At 30.8% G+C, this 27,835-nt stretch overlaps 1 protein-coding gene across 1 annotated transcript; it reads right to left on the bottom strand.

Annotated features, from left to right (window-relative positions):
• Positions 1-1,690: 1,690 nt before the first annotated feature.
• On the bottom strand, positions 1,691-26,764 carry LOC134708548 (homeotic protein proboscipedia-like). The gene is made up of 2 exons (XM_063569185.1): positions 26,333-26,764; positions 1,691-4,135 (listed from the first exon to the last, which is right to left on the bottom strand). Exons 1-2 carry the CDS (start codon positions 26,625-26,627, stop codon positions 2,319-2,321), a joined length of 2,112 nt encoding a protein of 703 aa, XP_063425255.1. The 5' UTR covers positions 26,628-26,764; the 3' UTR covers positions 1,691-2,318.
• Between the last annotated feature and the right edge of the window lie 1,071 nt (positions 26,765-27,835).

The following is a 27,835-nucleotide window of genomic DNA, read 5'->3' as shown; positions in this document are numbered from 1 at the left end:
TTTTAATACTTTGAGTCTGTCTCTTTATTTTTTTAAGCATTCCAGGAAAATTTATCTTATTACAGCAAATAAACGAACTAAAATGTTCAATTCATCACAACTGACAAGTGTTATAAATAATTAACAATTTAAAACTAAACAATTATTGTTCTTATTATTTTTACATCAATAATCCATAATATAAATTGTGAAAATAATAAAACTATATGATATCAAACGAACTTTTTTGAATCATAATGAAAATATTTATTCATGAGCGTTTAATAATAAGCCAATTCAAGTGGGTTATTTTTTCTCGACCAAAAGGATTGTGTTGAAATTTTCAAACTGTAAAATCGGAAACAAATGTATGATATTTTTAGTCTAAAATTGATATTTTTTTACTCAAGTTTTTAAAGTTAAATTGTGAATGTGAAACAAAGATTTTTTATATCAAGGTTATTCAACAGTGTAGCAACAGAAGAAAAAACTATTTAGGCAAAAACAGTCCTGCTTCATGGACTTTAACGGTGCTTAATCAGAAAATATTTACAGTGTCAAGATAGGCATACAAATTGAGGGTAGTTATAGGAAAAGTCAAACACTAAAACAAGCCATGAGTGGCCTTACTGATAAAATGTGAAAATCAGAACATACTTCTCTAAAGTATTGTCTGGAACTACACGTATTTAGGAAATCCGATGTTCAATTTCTTTTTACAAAATATTTGCCCCTGGACAATAATCAATTAAATTTTGCTTAAAAATCGAAACAATAAGATTAAGTCTCAAGCACATGTAAAAACTGCATTTTAAAAATGAAAAACATTGTGGTACATCATTTAGTTCTTTCCTTAAAGTATTATTGGAAACAAACTCACACACACATATGATGAGGAAAAGAGATGTGCATTAGGTGTATAAGAGGATCTAAATAAGGGTTCACCTTGCCTCTATCCCTTTGCTTTTGAGTCTATTTTTATTTATATAATTCTCTATTGATTTTGCCGATTTTTTTCTATATTGTAGCAACCATTTTTCTATTATTTATTTTTTGGCGTATGTAAACCCCATACATTGAGCTACACATAAGCTCATATATGTATACAAAACACAATAGACTAAGTTCTTTGAAGACTATACAGATATAAGCAAAAAAGTATTTGTTATAGTCTATATGCTTGATAAAACAGCAAGGCAGATTTTGCATTTGAATAAGAGGCATTATAAAGTAAAGAGAAGCGATTTTTTCACAAAAATACGTGTATGTTACTTTTAAAATATATAGATTAATATATATCGTTCAAATCAATAAAAAAAGGAAGTTAATGAAAAATTGAAGAATGGCACCGATATGTATTTTTCAATTTCGATACTTGATATAAATCAACTAAATTCAAAATTCCCCAGTTTTCACAATCGTTACCATGAATACGCAGAACACAGTTATCAATATTCTATGTTGCAATGGAAGTTTGATATCTTTTAATAGATTCCTGCATGATAAAAATAACTGTTGACAAATCCTTCATATAGCAAAAACATCAAAGAGAATTTAAGAACTGAAAAACTGCAGCAAAAGAAAATTTTACAGAAATAATGACATTTGTAGCTTTTACAATATGTTTTGTTATTTTAATTTATTGAAAACAATTTCAATACAAAGAAACTGTATAAAAACTATGTATTTGTTAAAAAAAAAAGACTCAAAATTAAATATGAAGTTTGACATGACGAAACAAGATTTTCTGTTAAGCTATGGAAAGGAAATCAAACTTATAATCTGAAGCGTTTGATTTTGTAGAAATGGTTAATTTCTTGCAGTTCTTATATGTCGTCCAGTTCCCTTTGATCATCATTTTTTCAACCTAAATTATAACAGAAAAGGCTGTTTATTTGACCATGTTGTTGGATTCCGACAATTGCCATTATTGAATTTTCTTTATCATTTAAGCAAAAAGCCTTGATGCACAAATTTAAACATCCATGAGAGGGCAATTAAAAATCACTCAAAGTTCCCTTTTATATAAAATCCATAATATACATAAAATTCACATAAAACCCCTAACAAAATAACAATAAAACATCGAATTAAATAAAACTGAGCAGAATAACTACAATAAACATATAACTTTTCTATATATCACTGCTGTAATCACACCTTTTATGGACACTCTTATTTACCCGTTTTCTTCCGTCGGCCAATAAAAGTAACAGCGAGTTGAGAATCAATGCCCTTAAAATACCGATATGTTCTTTTAGTAATAAATTGCTTTGTTACTTTCAATAGTTACAGCCAATAAAAATTATCAGATTCTCGTCTTATGAGATTTTTATAACTCAAATCGCTTGGTATTCCGGCTGTTGAGAATTAAAATACTCGCTAAATATGCTAGTAAAGTCAGACGATGAGACGTCATTATAGGGAGATCCACCATTATATTGTTCTTGTATTAATTCACTGTCTTTATTGCTAGGGCTAGAGATGTTCCGGATGGATGTATTGTTAGAGAGTTGTCTATGGCATACTGATGAGTTCATTACCGTATTGACACCGGGTGAATAACTGTCCATGTAATTGCCACTGTAAATGGAATTTGATGAATGTTGGTCTATTCGGGTCGTCTGCTGGGGATAAGTAGACGATTTGCCCATATAAGGCGAATTAAATCTTCTCTCCATTGATTGGTTGTTAATTGTCTCGGTGGAGTTTCCAAAGTTGTATCTCGATAAATTGGCTGCTGTAAAATTGTCAGAATCCATTTGTAAATCCATTCTCTGCTGCTGATACAAATTTCTGAACTGCGCATGATTTTGACTGAAAGCATCACCACTGTATCCATTTGTATTGTAAACGTTCCATGAAGGGTTCAAGTTGCGAACACCATTCGTATTCGTGCTATTTTGGCCTGCGCCATAATCTCCAGAATATTGTCGTCCACCATAAGCAACAGCCTGAGGTCTACCTTGATACAATTCGGAGTTGTAAAGACTATTTGCATTTCTCCATAATTCACCATTTTGACCATTTGCCATTTTCATTGCAGGATAGCTGTACCCATTATGCCCTGTGTACATAGAATTTTGGCGATATTTACTATTGTAAAATTCATTTGGTTGTTCTCTTTTTTCTTTTGAACTAACTATTTCAGATGCTGCTTTCATAACCTCAAGATCACTCGAAACGACGGGACCGGAAGTAAATTCATGAGCACTTCCGGTCGAAAGCGATGGACTAGATGAAGCGGGAATAGCAGATGATGACGTAGAAGGAGAAGATAAGGAGAAATATGAGACAGATTCCGAATCAAGTTTTTCCGTTTTGAAATTTGAATGAATTGTATTGTTATTATCCCTTGGCGAGCTTGTGATATCAGGTAAATCGGGGACGGACGGTACATCGTTTAGAGACAAGCTATCAGAAGGTGATGCTTTAGAATTCATCTGGCTAACATTACTAACAAATGTTTGTAGAGGAGATTGGTTTTCTATACTTTGTTTATTTTCCAAGCGTAATAATTCCTGATTGCTATTACATTCGGGAATTCCCTGTGAAACCACGACATCTGTGCATATCTCCGCATCATTAACGGCGTTCTCTTTCGCCATGTCATGCGAGATGCCAGTTTTATCTATTTTTGTTAGATCGAGAATGTTATTTTTGTTTTGAGAGAGTCTGTTTTCCTCATCATCATTGGGCGTGTCAGTCGTTTGCCCATCAGAGATTGTTTTTGTATTCTGTTTCTTTGATAAAACGTTTGATGTTTCTCCATTCATTTCATGTTTAGCTTCACCGTTGTCTATTCTTTCACAACTTTCCTCAGATGAAGTTGGACTTTCTAGATTACACTCTAACTGAAAACCTTCGTCTGAATCAGATTTAGGTCTTTGAGATTGCGACTGTCTCTTATATTTCATTCGGCGATTTTGAAACCAGACTTTTACCTGTCTCTCAGTCAAATCCAAAGATGCGGCGATTTCAATTCTTCTTGGACGACATAAATATTTATTGAAATGAAATTCCTTCTCGAGTTCAAGTAATTGTGTGTTCGTGTAAGCTGTACGTAGACGACGTGTCCCTCCACCTGCCCCACTCCCAGAACCGGCGTTACTAGCAGGGGTACTGCCATTACCCAGGGAACCTGTTGTCATATAATCTGAAATTTAAGAAAAATCATTTAAGTTTTTCATAAAAAAAGAAAATGTTGAACACAATTTCCTATTCGTATTAAGAATAGCACCAGTGCAACAAATGTTTTCACACTACACTCAGACTCAATAACTTGTATCTGATTAAGCTATATATTAATATATCAATATGAATATATGAAGATTTGGATATACATTTACGTCACTGAGACAGCAACTCAAAAATACAATCTTCATAAATTGTTAAGCACCAAATCACAATGAGTCTAATATTGTGAATCCATTTGACTGAAACTAAAACATCCGCCATAAACATTACCAAATTTTCTATTTTCTGAAAAAATCAACATAAAAAAAACCCGATATGACATTAAATAAATATACATAAATCATATTTATAATATATATAGTTGGTGTCTTGAGTAGAAAAGAGCCATATGGCTAAAACAAGAAAGAACTTAAACATGCAAAGGATGTTAGATCTCGAGCTTGCATGAAAGATAGGAAGAATGCATTGTAGAAAGTTCAATTATGTAAAATGAACCAACTTGGAATACTACCCTTGCTCATCAAATAAAAGCATTACACTATCATTGTCTTTTTTGCATTGCAAATAATGAAAACACTATATATGCAATTGCTTATTGGAGATAAACATACACTTCCGTTTAAAAAAAATGAAACTGAAATCTAACACGACGAAAATATTCGTGATGTCAACAATATGTCTAATATAAGTTGACATGTTCCCTCAGAACATGGAATAAATGTAATACAAACGTACTTTATAGAATTGATTTCTACTGAACAAACCCTCGCGACCGAGAGATCACGAGATTTTAGACCGATCGCGTCCATCTCCATTCCGTGCGGGATTGAAATAATTCATTGATAAGACGAAAACTGATGAAATAATACATTATAGCGATTGGTGTAAGAGGTCTACAGCACTTTTGTTCAAATTCAATCAATGTAAAAAGTTTAACACGCTTTACTGATCCGGGTTAAAAGGTTTCATGTTAAATTTTTTATGCAAATTTGACTGATGTAATCAGATAAATTGTTTGGGTTACTTTTATCAAAGATCTATTAGTTTATGTACTATCAATTTCTCTCTCGGGTATTTTTTTTTTTTTTTTTTTATAACTTTTAAAAGGGCTTTCTTTGACGTAAATAATTATTAAGTTGATATATTGACTTTGTTTTGATTTAAATTATTTTTAATTAATTTTTGTTTTAATCAAAGATCATATAAGTCAGTGATATACACTTCACATTCAAACCGTTGTTTATTTTTTTTTTGTTGACGTTTCCATTGTAAATTTGGCATTTACAGTATCATTTTCGTAATTTTTCTGTCAAAATGAGAGAAACGTAAGATACACCAATTACTAGTTATCGACAGTGTTCAGAAGTCAACTTTGCAATCGCACAAGCAGCTTTTGTTTAGAAGCCACCTGACAATTCAGCAACCATCACCGAGACATAAAAAAAGTATATTTCATCTACTGTTTTTAAATCTGCAAGCTATGCAAAGCTTCCTTATTGTGTAAGTAGTATGAAGGTAATATCCAATTAAATGACGAATAGAATATGAAAGAAAACCAGACAATACATTTTGTTTGTAAATAGAAGCAGATTTGTTTTACAGTTTTTCTTTCGGGGCCTTGAATGACTTGATGTGAATTCATAAATCGAAAATACACTGAGAACGCCATGGTAAAAAAAAACCAAACAGACAAATAACAGTACACAAGACACAACATAGAAAACTAAAGAGTAAGTAAAACGAATTAAAACAAAAACTGGGGGTTATCTCTGGTGCTCCTTAATAGTAAGCAGATCCTGCTCAACAATTGGCACACGTCGTGTTGCTCATGTTTACAAACCCGGTTATTGGTTTAAATCGGCATCTGTATCGTATTGACGTTTACAAGAGTAGAAAGATCTGGATGAGCTTGTCGGTCTAATATTAAGCAAGATTAATATCAAAATCACATTAATCAGGTCTCGCCCTGTATAGAGATTGCATATTGCACTTTTAACATAAAAAAATGATCATAGACATAAGACTAAATTAAGGAGACGAGAATTTGTGAGATTTCATTTCTATTAGGCAAAGTGACACAAATGAATGCAATACTGGAGTTACAATATGACTAAGTTTGATAAACAAAATGTAAATATTTCCGGTTATGAAAATTAAAATGCTTATAGCAGTGTGTCGTTTTTGGAATTTTCAATCCTATGAATGAATGTAATTCAAATGTCAGTCTTCATTTATACTGAATACATTGAATGTGCCTTTTCGATTGGTTCAAATAAGCCACGATAAAGTAACCCCTAGCGTTAAGAAAGTGACAACGATATTTGACTTGTCACAGATGACAAACGAGACGATTCCCCAGTGATAATCTAAATCTATTATTTAAACACTGAAAACAAATAAATGTCAAGATAGTTAACACCTTCAATTCAAGCATTCGTACTGAACAGGAGTTCTCCATCACAAAATATACATTAAAAGGTCAATTAAGATGCATCTTACCGACATAAATAGGTAATCAAACGTATAGTCGGTGGTTCTCCTACCGTCATAGGAGTTTCATAGAGCTGTAGTTTTCAGTCAGGATTTTATTTTCGTTCATGTTTTAATTATTGTTTTATTATGAAGTTTTTACAGCAAAAATTTAAACAAACGAAATAATATTACATCTTTGAATTATTCAGATGCTATTTGTTTTTGTTTTATAGACAATACGGAACATATTAAGGAAAATACACTCCGTAAACATAAATCAGAAAAAGTCGACAAATAAAATAAAACTAATATAGCCAATGAGACAACTATCAACAAATATCTAATACAAGGATGACGATTTATAATGAATGAACAACCATATATTATTGCGAAAGATATATTCGAAATAATTCACCAGTCAAAGGTGCAAATCTTGTCAGCAAATTACTTTTGTTGAATTTGGAATATTCAAAAACCTAAAGGTGTACATTTATGTTCTGCAGCTAAAAATGTGCCCAACTCTACTTTCCTATTGCAATTTTCTGTATTATACCGTCAATATAAATATAATAGAAGATGTGGTCTTATGAGACTCACTTTTTGCCCATTGTTCTCTTAGTTTGCAAATCACATCCAGACCTTCATTCATGGTGTTGAACATACACCAGCCTAAGTACTGTAAGTTCAACACTTTGTAATAAAAAAAAATAATGTTCATTGCTGTAGAAGTAAAATTATAAAAAAAAACTTCGTTGAATCGACTGATTGCTTGATTTGTTGATAGTTGCTTAACGTTCAGTGGCAAATATTTCATCCATGGTCTAATCGAGAACAGATTAACAATAAAAACAAATAGGTTGGTCTCGTAATATAGGTTATACGGGATGTGAGTCCGGGAATTTTAAACTACCACTGATAAATAAGGGTACATTGGGTATGGACAGAAATTTTACCCAACAGCCCACCAACTGAACCATCCAAGGGTTGTTGCAATGGTTGTTTTAAAACATGTAAATAACATGACACTCTCTCTTTCCAATACATCATAACTAGCGTCTGCATTCTATACCGGACGTGTCTCTGTCCTTGTAAATCCTACACAGCTAAACAAAGCCCGAATCAAGCAAGGGTTTAACTGCTGATCGGAAAGAGACCAAAGTGACCATGCCTCTATTCTCAGTAACCCTTTTGGGTTGGCTAATTTAGTATAGTTCTTTATAGTCGATATAAACATAAGGAGATGAATGATAGCCAATAAGACAAAGACCAACAATTAAGAGTAAAATAAAACAAGGATGTAAGAAACTATGAACCGCCTTCAATAATGTGCAAAACCCATATCGTATACATGTAATTAGCTCTAAAAGAAAATTTTCGCACCAGAAAACCAAAGGCTTGAATTAGAAGAAAAAAATATGTTTTGCCAATGAAGTTACAAAAAACCAACGACAACCGCTGAATATCAGACTCCGGAGTTAGACAATGTACATACATAATGTGGTGAGGTTAAATATATATATATGAAATATAAACTCTCCCGTAACATGGGACAGTGCATTGATTAAAAAACACAAAAAAAGAACAACTAAAAACTCAGCTTGAAAAGTCTTGATTAGCACGAATCACTGACAGTTGCTAACTCAAAGGCAAAATATTGCTATACTGAAGGCTAGTTTAAAGCACATTATAAGTTTTAAAGTTTGTCATTCAGTCCACCAGATGATAGCAATATTTTAGCAAAATCAGTAAAAGAATTTGTACAACCTCAGATATATACGTAACACCATAAAAGGATAAGAAAGAAAACCAGGTCACCTATGTAAATTTTCTTTTCAGTCTAACTTTCTTTTTTTACATCATTACTTACAATTTCTATATTGAACAAATAATTACCTATGTAAACTTCTAACACATGCTGTTAGTTGCTATAAAAGTACATCAAACGATGAAAAGTTGATGTAATTGAAATTACGCGTCTAAGATTCTTCAATCATTTTCTTAACAAACTGAAACAATTTCCATGCATTCAGTGATTAGAATTGAATTTCAGTAATGCGAAATTTACAGCGGATCTTAATCGTTTGGAATGAGAGAAAGTAGACACAAAAGTCATCAAAGGATATCTTAAATTAACCTGGATGATATTTACACTTTCTGATAATTTTACATTGATTAGTTTAATTATAAAACTGAATGTACAAAGGCATTGAAGCTTGATTGGATAATATTACTATCAATCCCGGGCTAAATAAAAGCAATCCCGGACTGAATAAGATGTCGATAAATTAGTGGTTCGCAAAGAATAATTACATAATAAGAGTTGTTGTTGCTTTGAACATTGCTTGACAAGCTCTAACGTAACAAGATCCGGTTGCTTATCAGGGTATTGATTTTTGTGTTATTTTTATTAATCAAATAGTTCAGATACACATGGAACTGTTTATTGCGTGTTTAAACATTAATGAAAAACAATATTTAAAAAAACTTGATTGACAGGAAAATCTCGTGAAAAAAGGTCAGCGGTGTGCATTGTGTAAATATTAGTGATACTATTTACTGCAATAATCATGTGAATTATAATTAAAAAAAATATTATTAAAACAAAAAGAGAAAAAAGCGACCAAGGGGACACTTAAAATCATAGGTTGAAGAAAAACAGACAAGCCAATAAAAAGTACGAAAGGACATGCCAAAGAACACTGAAAATTTAAAGATTAAGGGTAGAACCCCACCAAATAAAAGTTCCCTCTTTAGGTATGATTTTGGCATGTTCAACTATACAATTCTGCAGTTCTTTGATACATAAAATAAATGGGAAATTAGCTAATGTTAATAAAAAGAGATAAACTCCTTAACCACGTTGTATCTTTCCATATGCCATAAGTTTGCTATTGTCCATTTTCGTAAATGCGAAAAATCGTTGTCTTGGAAACATCTATAGCTTGTTTATCCAACAGTTTGAAGATGGCCACCGCAATGGACGTACTTTGGAAGATAGAATATGGTCCTTACAAATCTTTTGTTGTATGGTCAAATGATCAATCTTCAATTTTCAAATTTCACATTACAGTTATTTGCATCATTATTAGTTTTGCTTTTATCATAAAGAATCATCATACAATTTAAATATTTTAATCTAAATATCCGTATATTATGTTTCACTAAGCATTTAGTGGCTGCTCTCTTAGCTTTAATGTTACACTACTATTAAAATAAATATTAACCATGCTTAAACTATCATTACATATTTTTATTTAAATAAGATGAAAGTATATTAAAGTCTACAAATAAATCCTATAATCGATAAGTTGATGATTATATCTAGGAAGCAATTTGATTTTTTTACGATACAAACGTACGTCGTCATTTATCAAAAGATGTAACCGAACACCACAACTCCGGATTTTGCGTGTAATTCAACACTTAGCAGTTCGAATATTAAAATGATCAGCGCTTAATGACGAATCAGAACACTTCTCATACCGAAGTGGTACATCAGTAAGTAACGACCTAAAGTCACGCGAGACCTCGTGAGACATGAAAAAGAAACATGTAGTGGGTGGGCTTCTAACTTCTAACGTCTTTCTACCAGAACATTCCAACTTGACATTTGAATCATTTTGCATCAATGTTTAATTCCTCATTTTGATTAACCTTAATGATTTGAAATAAAAATATGTATCTGCTTTTCACACGAATAACTGCAATAGTAGAAACAATTATAGAGGGTATCGAATATCTAATTACATTTTTAATAAAAAAATATAAATAATAATGACCCTTTTTCAAAATTCTCACGTCTACAAGACACATATAAAAAATGAGATGTGAGCATTCAGATTTTAGTTACTAACCTTTAATTCATCACAATACAAAACCAACAAGCATTGAGCATAGAAAGCCAAAGAAATATACCTCTAGGCTCGATGGACGTAGGAGTAGTAAATAAATATCTTGTTTGCAAAACCCTAATTTCCACGATAGGAATATATTACATTAAAGGGGCGAATCCAGCCATTTTAAAAGGGGGGTCCAAACCCAGAACAAAAGGGGGTCCAACTATATGTCCCCATTCAAATGCATTGATCGTCCCAAAAAAGGGGGTTTCAATTCCGGAACCCTCCCCCTCGATACGCCACTGCATTAAGCTTTAAGTCCAGGGACAAACTTTAAACCTTAGTTTATCTAGCATATATATTAACATTCAGCGCATAAGACACTTTGTTCACAGAAAAATGTTACTCCCGGTATATATTCAAAGTTATCTTTATATACGATGGCTATTTCAAATCTACACGTGTCTGAGGTTTAATGACACATTAGAATTACCTTATTGCATCGGGGAAATTATAATGGAAATGCGAATAAAGAAGAGGTAATGTGGTGACAAAACGAGTACTATAATAATTATGAAGCTAAGTCACCAGTAAAAACGAAACGTTGCTTTAAAGGAAACCAGTTTAACATTGAACGATCTCGGTAAAGGGAAATAACTCTTTTGGGTTTGTAAAGGTCAATCAACCAGACCACATCAAATATTAATTGTGTAGTACAATTAAAGTAACAATAGAACTGCACTGTTATTTTCTTGTTCAAGATGTTGTAGTAATCATGTTATTGACCTCTCAATCGTTAAATTTACTAGTTCTTAAAGGGGAACAACTCGTTGGATCAGGTTAAAGGGAACTAAATCTTTGGATCTGGGTATAGAAAACTAGCTCTTTGGACCAGTAAAGGTCAAACAACCAGAAAGCGTAAACTTATTACCATGTAGTACAGCCACACTAAAATATAGGGCCGTGATTTCTTTTACTTCAAAATGTAATAATTATTATGTTGTTACAAATAAGATTCATCAATCGTCCATTTTGCTAGTTCTAAATGACTGATTTATAAATTTTGCTACGAAACATCTGTATTGAATGGATAAACAAATGCTATATGTCATAGATCAAAGGGAAAAACTTTCCACTCAGGAAAAAAGATACCTTGCTATGAAAAGATTCATAATATTTTAATATTAAAATGATTTTTATCATAAACATCACGAAGAATAAATTATATAAAATAATGACAGCTGTTGAAAATATTTTCGTGGCTTTCTCCCCTAGGCTTTCACTAGAGGATACGAACAGTGTGTATCTAGAAACACTAAATACAAAAATTTCAATGCCTGTCACTCAAAACACAATTTAAATGAATTTAAAACAGGTAGCCTTTTTGCATTTTGTCAGCGTGAATGTCATTCAGCGTGAAGCTAACTTTTTACGACATAACAAACGTTTGCTTAATTTTTATTTATGGCAATATGGCCGATATATATAAACCACATTGTTCATTTGCATTCACTTTTAATTATACCTATTATCCTTTGTAATAATGTTAATTTTGTTTAGGTTAGTGCATGTACATAAAATGTAGTTCACCTAATACAAATTTAAATAAATTTCCATGATTTCAAAATTATGTTTAAAAAGGGCGAAAATATGCAACAAAGATTCCAATATCTACATATATCGTGTATATACTAAAAAGGGATATTTGGGGGAGGGATGTATACATATACATGACAATGAAAGTTATATCTAATTTAAAAAAGATTAATCAGTGTCTGATTCCATGTAGTTTTAGGTATATCTGTTTTGTATTTTTTCTCTATTATGTCGTATTACTGAAAATATATTTGGATTATAGATGTTTTTAAAGATGTTCAAGTACTGCTATTTCGAAAGATTTTGACAAATTTAAAGATTAATATGGCAATAGTAAGAAAATGGATTATTTTATCAGTATTGTATTTCAGTTGAAAATAAATTAGAGTTTAGTTTGAGTAAACCGATGCCCTTCGAAACAAAAAATTGTAAAATAAGTTAGGTTTACTTGTATGATTTATTTATTTTTATATTGGGTCATTGGAGCTTGTTATGCGGTATGGGTTCTGGTCATTGTTGAAGGCCATAAGATAACCTATAGTTCCTATAGTGTTTATCAAATTGCATTCAACAGCAATGTAAAAGCGATAATAATTAATTTCATTTTATTGAAAAAACGTTAAATCTTTGATTTTTTTTCTCAGTATTTTTTTAACACCATTCCAATATTAAAATTCTGTAATTTTTTTTTTATCGAGAATCAAATTTTAACCCTTTGAGGGAAACAAATTCAATTTGGGGATAAGTAGACTGATAAGTAGGCAACACCTCTTTTTAAAGCAGATTCAACTTTGAGATAGACTGAAGATTGCTCAACATTGGTCAGACTAGATCATGTTGAAGCCATATAATGGTTTACTTTTATAAATTGTGACTTTCACTTCGATGAAGAGATGTTAGTTTTGTCTCTCATACCACATCTTCTTATATCTAAAAAAAAAAAAGAACTGACAGAAATTTCTATGCATATATCTAAAAAAAAACACGTTTAAGGGATAAAATAGATTGTCTTTCTAGTATTTTATATAAACTTCTGGTGCAAAATTATTAACCTTTTAAACGTACGTATACTTAAATTATTACAGCTTCATCTAAAGAAAAAGTGATACTCTCACAGATCAATTATAAAGGATAATATTGACAAAATAAATCATGATTTACCACAAAAGAAGAATTTAACACTCCGATTATTTTCTTCTAAACAATCAAGAGATTATGGTTTCCTTAGTGTTTGTAACAAATATTTTCATTTTTATAAATCATATTATGAATACATATTTCAACATCTGGTTCTAAACTTTAAGCATGCTGTGTACTTGAATGATTGATTTTTTTAAAAAACATTTTTGAGTCGATGTCAATAAACGTGTTATTTTGAATATTTTCAATAATATCAACAGTTTTACTAGAGAAATTGATACAAGTCATTTCTAATTTGAAACAATGCTGTCGAAGCGTTATAATATGGAATTTAAAAAAAATATTCCCAGAAGTTCAACTGTATTCGCCTAGCGACTGGAAACACATACAACAAATACTCTGTAAAAAGGTACAACAAATTAATAAATGGAATAATGTTGGAATTTTCATGTTTTTGATCAAAGTATATCCCTAAATTGTATTACGTTTGCAGATTGAAAACTTTGAACTTGTACAAAAGTCAACGCTCTCAAGTTTGGTCTTGTAAAATGGAAGTAAAACTAACAAAAGACAAAAACCCAGCAAAACATAAGCTAACAAACCGATGAGACAAACGAAGAAAAAAATGTACCCTTATTCTGCCTTTTTTGCTCTGATTTGACATTTAATTAGAATCGGCCATAACCAGATTAGTCGGTTTAAAGATCAAGTCGAAATTCCCATAAAACCTCCTTATACATTTACTAAACCAACTTAAATAATTTTGCTCAAAAGATCCCATTGATCAATTGATATCTCTAACTACGCACAAAGTTTATTTTTTAATTGAAATATCTATTACAAGAGCCCTAAATTACTCATCTTGTTTTCATTCACCCCCTCTGGAATAAAATGCAACCTTTCATTAAGCACACTCAGCCTTTTTCATATAGTCAACTTAAAGAAAGAAAAACGTCTTGTTATTCTGAATAAAATCTCTTATTATACGTAGATCAACTTCAATTTGTTTATGTCATCTAAACAAATGATAATAGTGTTTTCATCGACGTCCGCGCTTAGTTAAAACAATTGAAGCCATTCTACTAAGATAGCATTTTTGCAAAAATAAATAATTTCCTCGTCTCGAGCTTAAGCAGGATGATTCTACACGTGGCGAAGTCGTAAATTTCATTGTCAAAGCAGAGTTATGGTCCTTTCAAAGTTAATAAAGTTATAAAAGCCTCTAATCCCTTATTAACGAAAGTGTTTCTTTTAACGACCGCCTGACAAGTCAAATAAATTTGTTTTATATTCTCTCAGATAGCTTACGCTCCTTGCGGCGATCTATCATAAAATTTATGTTCCGAGTAATATTTTCATGTAGGATAGTATGAAAAAAGCCATAAATAATTTATTTAGATGTTTTAATATGTTTGCCATTAAATTAAATTGTAATCTAAGGCGATGGTTAATGCCTGCTTGAAGCATGCTGTATTCACACATATGGGATGTCCTTCCTTTAAATACAATCCCAGATGTTTTTATAGTAAAGATTTTATTATTTGGTCGAAATATTTTATTCTGATGTTTGCGGTGGTCACAAGAGGATCTAATAAAATACTTATTTATGTTTTTCTATGGCATTTGCATATAATATTTAGTATTTTCAACTATTTTTTCTTTCTTTCTTAATCTTATATTGTTTTCTCCTAAATGAAAAAAAAAGTTCCGAATGGTAGATATTTATCTCATTGGCCATAATGCCCCATCTCCAGGTTTTCATAGTTGGGTCTTTAGACGACTTGTTGTCATGGGAATAGCCTATGACCAACATTTATCCTTAAATACATAAAAACACTGAGGAGTATATATTTGACCATGTATGTCTATTTTGGTTTAATAAGTGGTTTGGTAGTAGTCTTATAAAAAATGTAGTCTCCTTTATTTACTTTTAAAATTACAGCTTCAATAAAATAGGAAATGTAAATGGGGAATTTGTAAAAGAGACAACTGCCCGACCAAATATCTGAAGGCCACAAATGGGTCTTCAGAACAGCAAGAAAATCCCGCATCCGGAGGCGGTCTTTAGCTGCCCCTATCAAAAATATGCGCTAGTTCACATTAAAATGATTGTCAAGATTAAATGTTGGCTGCCATTTGTACTAAGAGACTATAGTTGGTTCGTTTAGGGGAGACTTTTAAGACGTAACGAAAATCAATCAAATACGCATGTCAGTGAACAGCTGATTTACAGTTACATAAAACCTATGTCTACAATTTTAATAATATATAAAAGTATATATATAATTTTAATATAGCATACACGTATGAAACAGGTGGACCCTTGATATATTCATTTCTAAAGCAACTGTTCCAATTTGGGATATCAATATTCCTTCTTTATGAGGCCAAAAAAAATATTATGTGTATTAAAATATTTCATCATTGAAAATATTTAAAATAGGAAAGGTATAGGTAGGGATTATTTTTTATTTTACATTTTTTTATTACTTTGAGTCTTTGAGAGGGCCATTCTGATTTTAACATTGCTTTTTGAAAAATGACCAAAAAAAACTTTAGGGTTGGCTATTTCTGAGCTTAAAAGGTATGGTGGGTACTGCAATATGAAACTCACATTTTTTTATTTGGCCTTACAATAAGAAAGAAAAGTTTAAAGTACATAAATGTTACAAGTCTCTCTTGACTGCATTACATACTGTTTTGTATTTCTTTCAGACGAGATGTCAGAAAATCAACAATGATTGACAGGAGCTCGTGAGTGATGGAATGTTATATGCATGGTAATGAGCTTAGGGTAAAAAATCTTTCTTTAAAAGATTCTTGTTAAGAATTTACTCGCCAGGGGTAACAGCTATTAATTTCTCCTCTTAAAAGCACGTGAAATAGTGCATGAAAATGGATGATGGCCATACCACTTTGAATATCAGTATGATAATTCGTAATGTATAGTGTTCTCATGTTTCATATTGAAAAATAAATACTAGTAAGCTTCATGGTTACTTTATCAGAGATCATTCATCTTTTTCATTAAAATATTGAAACTACTTTAGAATTTTAATTTAAACCTTTCTGATACATATGTTTGGTTTGTACTACTGCTGTATCATCCGCGGTAAATTTTAGGAGTTATTAGTTTTTTTGGTTTTTCTTTTCGGTATTCCAAAAAAAAGACACGCCTGTTCTTTTATTTTTGGTTTAAAAATTGACAAGAATCTTGTAATTTCAATTATCTTTTTAATCTACCTCTTTAAAATCACCATTCAAAAATTACAGACCATGTTATGTAACTGTTGTCGTCACGCGGTGACATTTTGGAAATACCTACGCAAAACTTTGCACTTTCCACGCAAAATATTCCTTTGCACCAAGTGTCGAAAATTTACTTTATTGTGAGATGAGTCCACGAAGGTTCATAATCTATTCGCTTATATTCCTTATATTGGTTTGTCCTCAAAATGTTCTGATATTTATAAATATTAAATTTATAATATTTTTGACGCGTACCTCTTTTATAAAACAAATAATGTAACCGTTATAGTGTCAATGGTCATTAGAAAATATTATATGAATTGCATAATCCATACACTTAAGATTGAATGAAACTAGGAAAGTGACGTCCACACGTAGACTGGCGCTGAAGGGATATTTACAATACTATAAGTAAAAGATATCGCAGTTTTGCAGTGAATACGAATTTAAGGCTGAGTGGGGAAAAAAAGAAAAACGATTATGATCAACTGTTGCTTTCATGTCAATGATATGTGACAAAGAAACTGACATTAAAGTCATACTACGTGCGACTGTGGAATTGTATATTGGCTTAACATTCAAACGATGTGCCAAATATGTCAACAGTTTGCTATATAAAAGTCACTATCCGACACTATGGTCGGAACACCAACAAACGAATCTAAAAATTAATAACTTGACACATTGTGATATAATAGTTCAAGAGACTTGCGTAAACAGTTCGATCTCATGGAGTAATTAGAACAAAAAAATAAAAGGGTGTTTAGGGGACATAATGATATTGTTTCATTAAAAAAACGACAATTTTGTATTAAACTGTGCAAAAGACCACCTTCCAAAAAAGTATAACAAATATACCGGACTCCGTGCGGCAAAATAAAAAGGAGAATTCCATAAAGGCTGACGAAATCAAACTCTATCAATCAAACAGAACAAGTGAAAACAACTGTCATATTCCTGGTTTGGTACAGGCATTTTCCGAAGAAAATGGTAGCTATCCCTTATTTTTGTAAGTGAAATAAGACCCCACTTGTTTTAAAGTATTTCATTGTTCCGTTATGTTTACAAAATTGGGTGAGCAACTAACCCGAATAATCTTGTCGTTATATTACGATCACTCCAAAAATAGTGTATAGATGGCGCTGAATTATTCGAGTTAGGTGAGCAACCCAAACCGATATAATATTTAGAGTATACCAAATACAGCTTTTGCACTTGTCCTAAGTCAGGAATCTGATGTACAGTAGTTGTCGTTTGTTTATGTAATATATACGTGTTTCTCGTTTCTCGTTTTGTTTATATAGATTAGACCGTTGGTTTTCCCGTTTGAATGGTTTTACACTAGTAATTTTGGGGCCCTTTATAGCTTTTTGTTCGGTGTGAGCCAAGGCTCCGTGTTGAAGGCCGTACTTTAACCTATAATGGTTTAATTTTTAAATTGTTATTTGGATGGAGAGTTGTCTCATTGGCACTCACACCACATCTTCCTATATCTATTTGACCACATCTCTGAAACATTTTGCTGTTGTAAAAAGATGAATATGGATGAAATATACATTATGAAATATACAAAATATTATGGTCTCAGTGTTCTGGGGCCAAATGTCGTCTGAAAGAAAAATGTCCATAATTTAGCCTAGTCAGCATCAACGTGTACACCTAATTACGTCATAAATAAATAACGAAACATGAAATTCACAGTTGCTGTGATCTAATATAATAAAAACACAGCAAGTTTTTCATTACAGTACAAAAGAAGAAAACAGTCCAGCATTTATAGGTTTAATCAGCACTTTTCTGATTTATAAAAGAGCAACAAGCTCATGTGGTACATGTATCTTTAGTTTTCGAAAACACATGTAAATGAAGCACTAATAAATCTTATCCAACTCAAACAATACTTCTGTAAGTAATCTTGACAAATTTTGAAGATACACTTCGTTTGAATTTGAAGTCGAAAACAAGCAAGACAAGAATAGCTTCCAATAACCATGCATGCATAAAAAAATAAGAATTTATCGCACAGAAGAATAAAGAGAAAACATGCATCAAACACAATTTTCTCTGAACTGTGATATTGTTCTATGCATAAATACAAAGAATTTAACGAGAAGATTTTTTTCTCCATATTATTTTATCTAATATTGCATAGATATGAATGCTATACGCACACCATTCCACACTTGATATAATTCATTATTTCCTAGAAGAAGATTTGTTATAGTCAGAGTTGACTTTAACGAAGAGAACAATTTGTTCGAATTTAGTCCATGATAGAGCATGTAATCGGAGGAATAGTTTTTAAGTTTCTGTCCCTCTGCTTCGTCTCGCTCCAGTTCCGAAAGCTACCACCATTCACACACCTTACCTGACATGATGCTTAACGGTGTTATAACGAGAAACTCTTGTAGAATTGCAGTTTCCTCTTCGTCTAAAACATTCCCAAAACCTCATATTATAAACATATATACTAAATGATAATATTTGTATACGATTTTGATCTCATTATTATTTTGATTTTTGAAATCGTAAAAATAACTTCAACTGTGTTCTTTGTCCAATATTCGTCTTCCTCTCATATCTGTTGTGATTTTTGTCATGCATATTTACTAAATCAATCTATACTTATAGTTTTATAATAAAACCATATTTGAAGCTTTATACTGTTTGTTTTCAAAATCATGGCTTTAACTCTCAGATCTTTGCAATGCCGACAATTTGTTTTGAATGTAAGCTTGATCCTCTTTCTAACATTATCGTTCTTAAAGATAACCGATGATCCTAAAGTACATTAAAATTATTTCTGAGAAATCTTTTGCATCCTATTCCCCCCTTCCATTTTTTCGTATATCACGCATTGTCTTTCTGTCGTTCTATCATAATTTTAAAACAAATTGTGACCTTATTGTTAGTAGATGTGTCGTTTACCTCTGATATTTGCGAATGTCTCTTAATGATATCTTTTGGGTTTGGGGAAAAAAAGGGGGGGGGGGACTTTTATATAAATTTAGAAATTCTCTTCTTGAGTTGGAGATGTAGTTTACCATTTATTAGAAGGGTCAAGGGAAAGGTCATTATTAACTTTTAAATAAAAATTATTCGAGAACTATTTATTTCGGAGTATTTTACCTAACAATTTTAAGGGAATACATTTTATTATTATGTGTTTGCCTCATCCAACCTAGCAACAATAAATAGTGCTCGCAGAGGCATACATAATTAAAACTTGTCTTTTCTGGTTTGTTAATCTTATGCACATAAAAGAAGTCACAAAGATGAGACAATTTTTAGTAAGCTTTATGAATAATTTGTTAAAAAAGACAGAAAGACGAATAAAATGTTTACAGTTCAGTTTGGTGACTCCATTAAATTATAAAAAAGTAAATTTATGATGGACAAGAATAGCTTGTGTTGCTAGCTATTTACATGAAACACTAATTAATAAGAATAAATATTTTCTGATTTGAATTTTTAATGACTACTTTTGTAAATCAAGCATTTATTTTAATTTTGATATTATCATTATTATAAAGAAAAAAAAGGGGGGTATTTGGGGGTAAACGTCACTAACTGTTTATTTTGAATATCAAAGAATGTAACGTTACGTAAAGAAAACTTCTTGGGAAGTTTTATATTTCATCTACAAATCACAAAGAACAGAAATGTAATTAGTATATAGTCGTGTCAACAATGCCCTCTTCTGGGAGAAATCATTAGTGTTCAAACACGAATGACAGCTTTTGCTTCATGATGAAAAATTCCTATATTTATTCCCTCGTGTGTATTAATTATCAATTTTCATATTCTAAAATCTGCTAATCACAATGGAAGATAAACAACTGAAAAAAATGTCAAAGAGATTTCTGATTTTTTTATAGATCAATAAGATAAGGAATTTATCTACATTTTAATTTTGAATACCCAGAGCTAATTAAGTAATAGTATTCTTTTGATAGCGAAAGTTTCGCATTTTCCAAATCATGGAAATCTAATTTTTTTAATTTTATTGTACAACTGACAATGTAATTTATTTAAAAAATGCAAATTTTGAGATATTTCCATGATTATTTCGTTCTATAAAAACGCTATGCAAATTATCATAAATTATATATTTATAAGTATGTACTTTTTTTAATTAGTGTGTGTTCCTTACAGAACTTACTATAAAGGTTTTGTCTACAGACTTGAATAATTAAACATATTCTTTGTATTATATAAATTATGATGAAATATGGAAATTAAATGCATAACCCAACCCAAAATAAAATCTTTTACGTGTTGAACGAAGAATGAAACTTTTTTTTATAATCCATTAAGATAGTCTGTTAACCATAAATCAGATTGGAAGTGTTGGCATTCAAAAAAAATCTTGCTGACTAAGGAGTGTTCTATGAAACAACGTAATTTTTATTTCATAATTTGAAGCATTTTGAAAATTCTACTTAATAATGCTTAAACATTCAGACACAAGTTACTTTTTTTTCGGTTGTTTTTCATTGGTTTGATTTTACTTCAGTACAAATGGTGATTTTCCTTCTTTTTTTCCCAAAACTTTCCAAAAATTTGAAGAAAAAAACAAGCAAAAACTGAATACATGTGTTGTGTACACCAACAACAATATATTTATATGACAATACAGTATGATAATTATTGGTATACCTATTAAAAGATTTTTTTTCATATTTTATCTCTATTTACTTTCACAAGACATGCATGTTAAATATTTTTTTCTATAAAATTCGTTCTCTCGCATAATTTCATTTTAAGTTAAGAGTGTTGTCAGACACCAAAAAGAATACAGGGACAATAAAACATGAACATTTAAACATGTTAAATATTCAAATTCACAAAAAAAGCTAGTCGGAACATGCACAACCCAAAACGAACCATTTTTGGCTAATGCAGCCTTAAAACAATTTTGATAGATACAAACATTTTTAAAACTTTCCATTTAAGCTAGATGGCTAATATAATTCAGATTTATTACATAAGGTACAGTGTAACGTGCAAGAAAGTTTAATTCAGCCTATTTTTGATTTTTTTTTCGTAAAACATTGTCCCAAAAAGGTTTTCTTAATAAACTGAAAAAACAGCACTTTTTCAGTTCAAAATCCTTATAAAATATGCGAAACATTCTGAAAACAAGCTTGGTGACTTATCCTTTTTATTGTATTTGTCAAATGGCACAATATAGCCATTTCCTAACCAGAATAATTCAGTCCCTCCCCGCCATTGAACTTTCCTACTTGATAATGTAGCCATCATCGTGAAGCAATGGTATATATATAACGACTAAATTATAGGGGTAAGCCATATCTAGGCACTTATCTCTGAACTTTTTTATATTTATAGATCGTAAAGTGTATGGATATTTTTACAGAGACAAGTGCTTGTGAGCGATATTTAGGCAAAGATAAATCACTTTTTGATACTCTCATACTATCGTACCAATCTCTTTCTACAAATGTGCTTACAGATCCTCTCCATTTCCCAAGTCAGAGGACGACTGTCCTTATAGAATTTATCAAAAAGCTTTATATTAAGCAAGACATTTTTAAAGTTTGTATTAGGCTTTGGACTTGGAGTTTTTGCTCAAATTTCGGAGAAAGCTGTTTCTTTTGAATGATACTATCGTTTCAACGACGACTTCGCCTTAGTTAAAAGGATACTAGTATTGGTAAAATAAGTCATTTCACCGTATACAAATTAGAAGAGTAGTTGCTACATACATACATGACATATATTTTTATCGTCTTTGTTTTCTTTATTTAAAAATAAGCAAATTGAAATTACTAAAACTTCTCTATTTAAAAATAAAATTTCATTTTTCAAAAAAATATGTTCATTCCTATACAAAAGTTATCATCATGTTATGTTATAAAAAATATCCTCAGCAATTATAGGGGAAAACAAAGTAACCTTAACTCTATTAAAGGAAGTCCTACACATGAAATATTCAAATTATTGGCAATGAAAAACGAGACAAATGATGGCAAAGAAAATTCATATCATATTGTAAGCAATGGAAAAATATTGAGTGGAACCATTGAAATACATCATTTCTTTCAGGGTTGGTCAATGTTTTACTAAGTACCTTACTCTCTCACTGTTTGTTTTATCTTCAACTAGTCTTAGGCGAAGTAATACGCTGTTAACTAGTTTTCTAATCTTGAAATTCATACAGAAAGTTACACACAATAAAAAAAATAAAATTGGACATAAGGGATAAATAATATATAAATATATACTTTTTTATTATTTATTTATTTCAGTACCAGATTTCAGCCATCTCTGTAGTGACATTGCCCTTATGTTTAATTGCATACGCGTATTGTTTATTTTCGTGTTTGATCATTATACAATTCCTAAAATTTAAGGCAATTGAAACTGTGCGTTATCTAATGGTTTGATTTCTCAATTTGAACGTCCACACGCCTATCGCTCTTGTTAGGATAATGCCCGGCACACGTGTACAGCCACTGAACCGGTACTTCACTTATGACTCTTTATAGTATGTTTTATAAAAATGCATTAGACTCCCCAATCTTTTGATCTTTTTGGTAAAGTTGATGCCATGAACATGCGTTGCTTATTTTATTGCAATTAGTACTATTGGTTAGTGCATTTCATTTGTTTAATTGATACTTTTATGTTTGGGGTATTTTACTTCCCAAATTGTGGTCTCCTACTGAAAGTTCATGATACATTTTTTGTAAATGCGTGTGGGGGAAAAGACGTACATTGTGTCGCAGGAAAAGGTCCGTATAAAGAATTTATAAAAAAAACAACTGATTAAATATAAATACATGTAGTTGATAGTCAGATTATATTTAAGATGAAAAACTGGAAATAGTAAATTTCTTATCTGTTATATTTTATTGGTGCACGGAGAGGACGGGAAGGGGAGAAGACAATCCATAATGTTTTCGACATACTAGTGTGGATTTTTATCTTTATTAGAAATTCGAAAGTGTATATAATCTTGAAATATATAGCTTTCAAACTACAGTGATTTCCAAATACCAAAGTCTGCAAATACAATTTGGATTTTGAAAATATCTGTACATAAATGTATTAATAAAAGTTATACATGTGACCAAAGTTGTTCTAAATTCGCAACGCCCCAAAAAATTCACTTGTTTCAATGATTAATAGTTTTCAGAACTCAAAACTGCATGATGCCATTTTCTTTTATTTCAATTACAAACGCAAATAAAAAATAATTTGATTGTTTTATGAAATTTAGATTCTTAAGGTTTTTCTTTAAAATCAAAATCAAAATACATCATTCATTTCTGGAAAACAACTAAGAGAATGGATAAAACGAAAAAAAAAATACTAGTAGAATTATTGTATGTTTGATTTTTAACTAAGTTTTTTTCCTCACTTTTTAAAGAATGCACATGTGCTAAAACTATATATAATGTTTCTTTGTGCAATTTGGTGTACAATAAGAATCGCAAATTCTTCCTTTTATTGTTGACATGAACCAATATGACATTTTTAAAGATACACGTGAAAAAAATATTTTAGATATGCAAGTAAACACAACAAACTATCTAATTTGTATGGATAACTGACATTTCTCTCTTTTGGAGTTTATTGTGTATCAATGATGCATCTTGCATTCTTATTCATGTTTTCTCTTTGAAATTAAAGCGGTCAGTTTACAAATAAGTTTTACGACATGTTGACGTATGTATCCGCATTACATTTCTTCCAAGTGAATGATTACATTTTAGAAAATATATTTTTATGTAAATTTTCTATATTTTTTTGCATTCAAAATGCAAATTAATGTCAGGACATATTTTCCTGAATTAACAAAATTGTAACATCTTAAAAATTTCAGTTTTACGCAACAAAACAGATTTATTTTCTATGTTAATTTTGAAAGTATTAAAGCTCGTAATCTCTGCTTAAATTGAGCTACAAACTGCTCTTCTTTGAAAAGTAAAATTGAGTCTTTACAATTTAAATATGACTAAAATAATTTCAAAGTAAGATCACTTTGGCTGATTTCGCACTGCCAAGCAACGCGTTAAATTGCATCCTACATTTTCGCATGAACGGTGCAAATTTAGGCTCCTTTAACACGACGAATTTTCATACTATTGTTACCGGGTCAAATAGGCTTGTACTGGTACATTTAAAGTTTGTAATATGTTAAATTTATTTTATAATTGGTTCACAAACTAGCGTTTATTGGCTTCGAAAATTGAATATTAAATATCTTTAAATTATTAGTTGTAGAAGATTTACTTGGCTAATGGTTGTATTCCAGTGAACTTATCAAACAACCTTGTAACATGTCAAACCAAAGTTCTTGTTTAGAGATTTTTTTTCTTTCGAGTAGAGAGTATTTGGCTTTGATTAAGCTTGTAGTCTGAGAGATGAAAGTTGTTGAAATGAAGGGTTATGGTAGTTTTAGATGAGAAATACAGACCCTTCTCATCATTCACATTCATGTGTTGATTTTTCATTTCCTTTCTACGTAAGAATTTGTTGATATTCCAAATACTACAGTTGTTTAACAGTAACATAAATCGACCATTCTTAAAATGGCGCAGTTTTTAAAACTAATTTCAGTAACATACACAAAAGTATTAAAATGCAAGAATCTTATTAAACCGCGAATGATATAACCAAATAAATATGAATTATAATTTGCATATTTTGATTGAAAGTATTTGGTTATTGCAGTGTAGCGAATCATAACCATGTCCTGATTTTTGACTTGAGATTTTTTTATGCTGTTCTGGTGTTCGCAAAAATGAAATTGACAAAATAGCATTTGCATATTATTACTTTAACACCTGATAAAAAAATCCGTACGGCAAAAACTTATAAAAAATATTTGAATTTTGACTGAAAAACATGCATCTTTAAATTTTGAAACTATTCACTTACACTTGAAAATATTATTCATAGGTATTTTGAAAGTGCACACATGTAAAAGTACATTTTTATTGTGTCTGTCAATTTACACAGATGACATTTTTATTGATTTTTTTTATCATGTAAATGTTTGTAATTTCATATTGATTTTCATTGCTTTTAATGCTGAAAACACATTTTCATTAATATTTCTAAATTATTAAATTTTCAATAGAAAAAAAATAATTTATTTTTATCATTTAGTTTATATATTGAAGTTTTACTTTGCATTGATACATAGTTCTCATGGTTAATTGGTAAATGCAATAATTGTATTTTTTTTTATTTGTCAGAGTTTCATCTATATCAATGCATACAAATGCTTGTAAAATGTGTCCCATAAATAGCAAAATTCCGGATAGAAAAAAATATTACCATTCATAAGTAAAGAAATAGTTATTTTCACATACTGTTGCGAATGTTTTCACAAGCTATTAAAACCAATGTATAAAAATATGCCAACAACTATATCATACCCTCAAAATTTGATTAAAACAATTTTTTGTATCAAATTTTGATTTTTCTAGTATTTAAAAATAGTTCTGCTATATTTACAACATTATAAAAATCTAACCTTCTTTAATCTTTCACATAAGGTTTTAAATAGATATATGTCAGTGTTACAATAGTACCAGGTGTCCGTACTTATTCCCAATATTGAATTCTTGACCACAAGTAAATAAAATTTAAACATTTTGATTGTTTATAAAGTAAGATGTTATTTTACAAAACAGTCGGTGAAAAACACCATTCATTATAGTTCAAAAGTACACGCTGAGCCGTCAAAATTTTATGTCTGGCGAATAAATAGTTTAATCTAATAGCCCATCTTCATGATCAACTCAAATTACAAAATGTCAACTAAAAATCCCATTTTTTATCTGAAGATAAAAGCAAGGGGTGTGTTTATAAAAATAAAATATTACCTAGCTCGGTTTGGTCAGGTGCGACTCCTTTCCGGACAGGTTTCTTTTCTTTCATCCAGGCATAGTCAGGAAATTTCATCGATAATCCCGAATCCCTTGCCCCAGGGTCGCCTCCAATGTCCTGGGTCGGTTGCTGCGAAGCAGTGAAAGATTGGCAGTATGATCGCATGCCGTCGCTCGAAATGATTGATGGTGCTTGTAAAGCATCATTGATAAGTGGCACCGAAGTCATAAATTCTGCAATACTAGGTTGGCTGTTAATAAAGCCAGACTCTCTTCCTTCGTCCATGGTCATTTGAAATTTTTACAATTTTTTTCACAAATTGTTTTTTATCTTATAATTTCACATGTTTAACTAATATATTCTCGACCAGGTGACACTTTACCAACTATGCATTAAAATCTATGTATGAGATGGACGTTTCAGAATGATAACCAACTGCTGCCTAAGTCATGTGACCGCTACAACCAATCAACAATGTCATACGAGAATTCTGACAGATTGAAAGACATGAATTTCTAAATATAGACAGTAACTTATTGTAAATATGAACAATATATGTGTGATTAGTTAAAAATTTAATCCACAAAGGACGACAACGATATAGTTGTGTATCGGCACACATTTTTTACATGAATGGTTTAAGTTCATATTGTCGTCTGCTGTTAACTGTTGGGAGAAATTATTTTTAAGTTCCTGCGGGAGGTAATTAAAATCTATAATATCGTTATTTTTCATGGGCTGTCAGAAGGCTTATTGACAACCAACAAATCACCACCAATCTTCAAATCTTTTACGGAGTAATAAAATCTATTTCTTCGCTCATTGTCGGACGATAAAGGTTAAATTTGTATCATTTTATTCTCATTATGACCGATTGGCAGCATGCTATTATATCTGGTGTTTTGGTTTTAACACTGATGCCGAATTTTGCAAACCATTTTATTTACCAAGTTTTCAAACGGACATACTTTAATTTTTCTGGAATTTTGGGTTATTTTTCTATCAACAGTTTCGGAAAAACGTCACGAATTCACTTGAGAGAAACTGACAAGCATTGTGGTATATTTGGTAAGTATAAATTAACATATTTAATTAATTTTCATGTCATGTATATTTTAACAGTCTTTAGCAACGGGAAATCAAAATTATAACGAAGGGTGTTAAACTTTAATCAACTGCTTTCTTCCCATGGGTGCTATTCTTCTGAAAGACCGATTGTTTTTCTGGTTTTTGATCCGACCTTTGAGGATTGTGGTGCCATCTTCGAAGAGTCTGGGTAAAACTTTACACGAATTATAAGGATGTGAAAATTAAATATATAAGTGTTTGTTTTCACAGCGTGAGAAAGGTTGTAACAGTTACGACTCCCTCGATATAAAAAAGTTCAAAAGGACCATCGCGTGATCCATGGTCGTGTTCGCACAGCCTGGGGTATCCTATCACTTTTAATATAATTATATTAGTTTTGGAAGGCTTTCCGATACAAACTTATTTAAAAA

This window comes from Mytilus trossulus, chromosome 2 (genome assembly GCF_036588685.1).
Source record: "Mytilus trossulus isolate FHL-02 chromosome 2, PNRI_Mtr1.1.1.hap1, whole genome shotgun sequence".
Taxonomy (NCBI): domain Eukaryota; kingdom Metazoa; phylum Mollusca; class Bivalvia; order Mytilida; family Mytilidae; genus Mytilus; species Mytilus trossulus.
The sequence above is the reverse complement of the archived record's forward strand: the minus strand, read 5'-3'. Positions and strand labels throughout refer to the sequence as shown.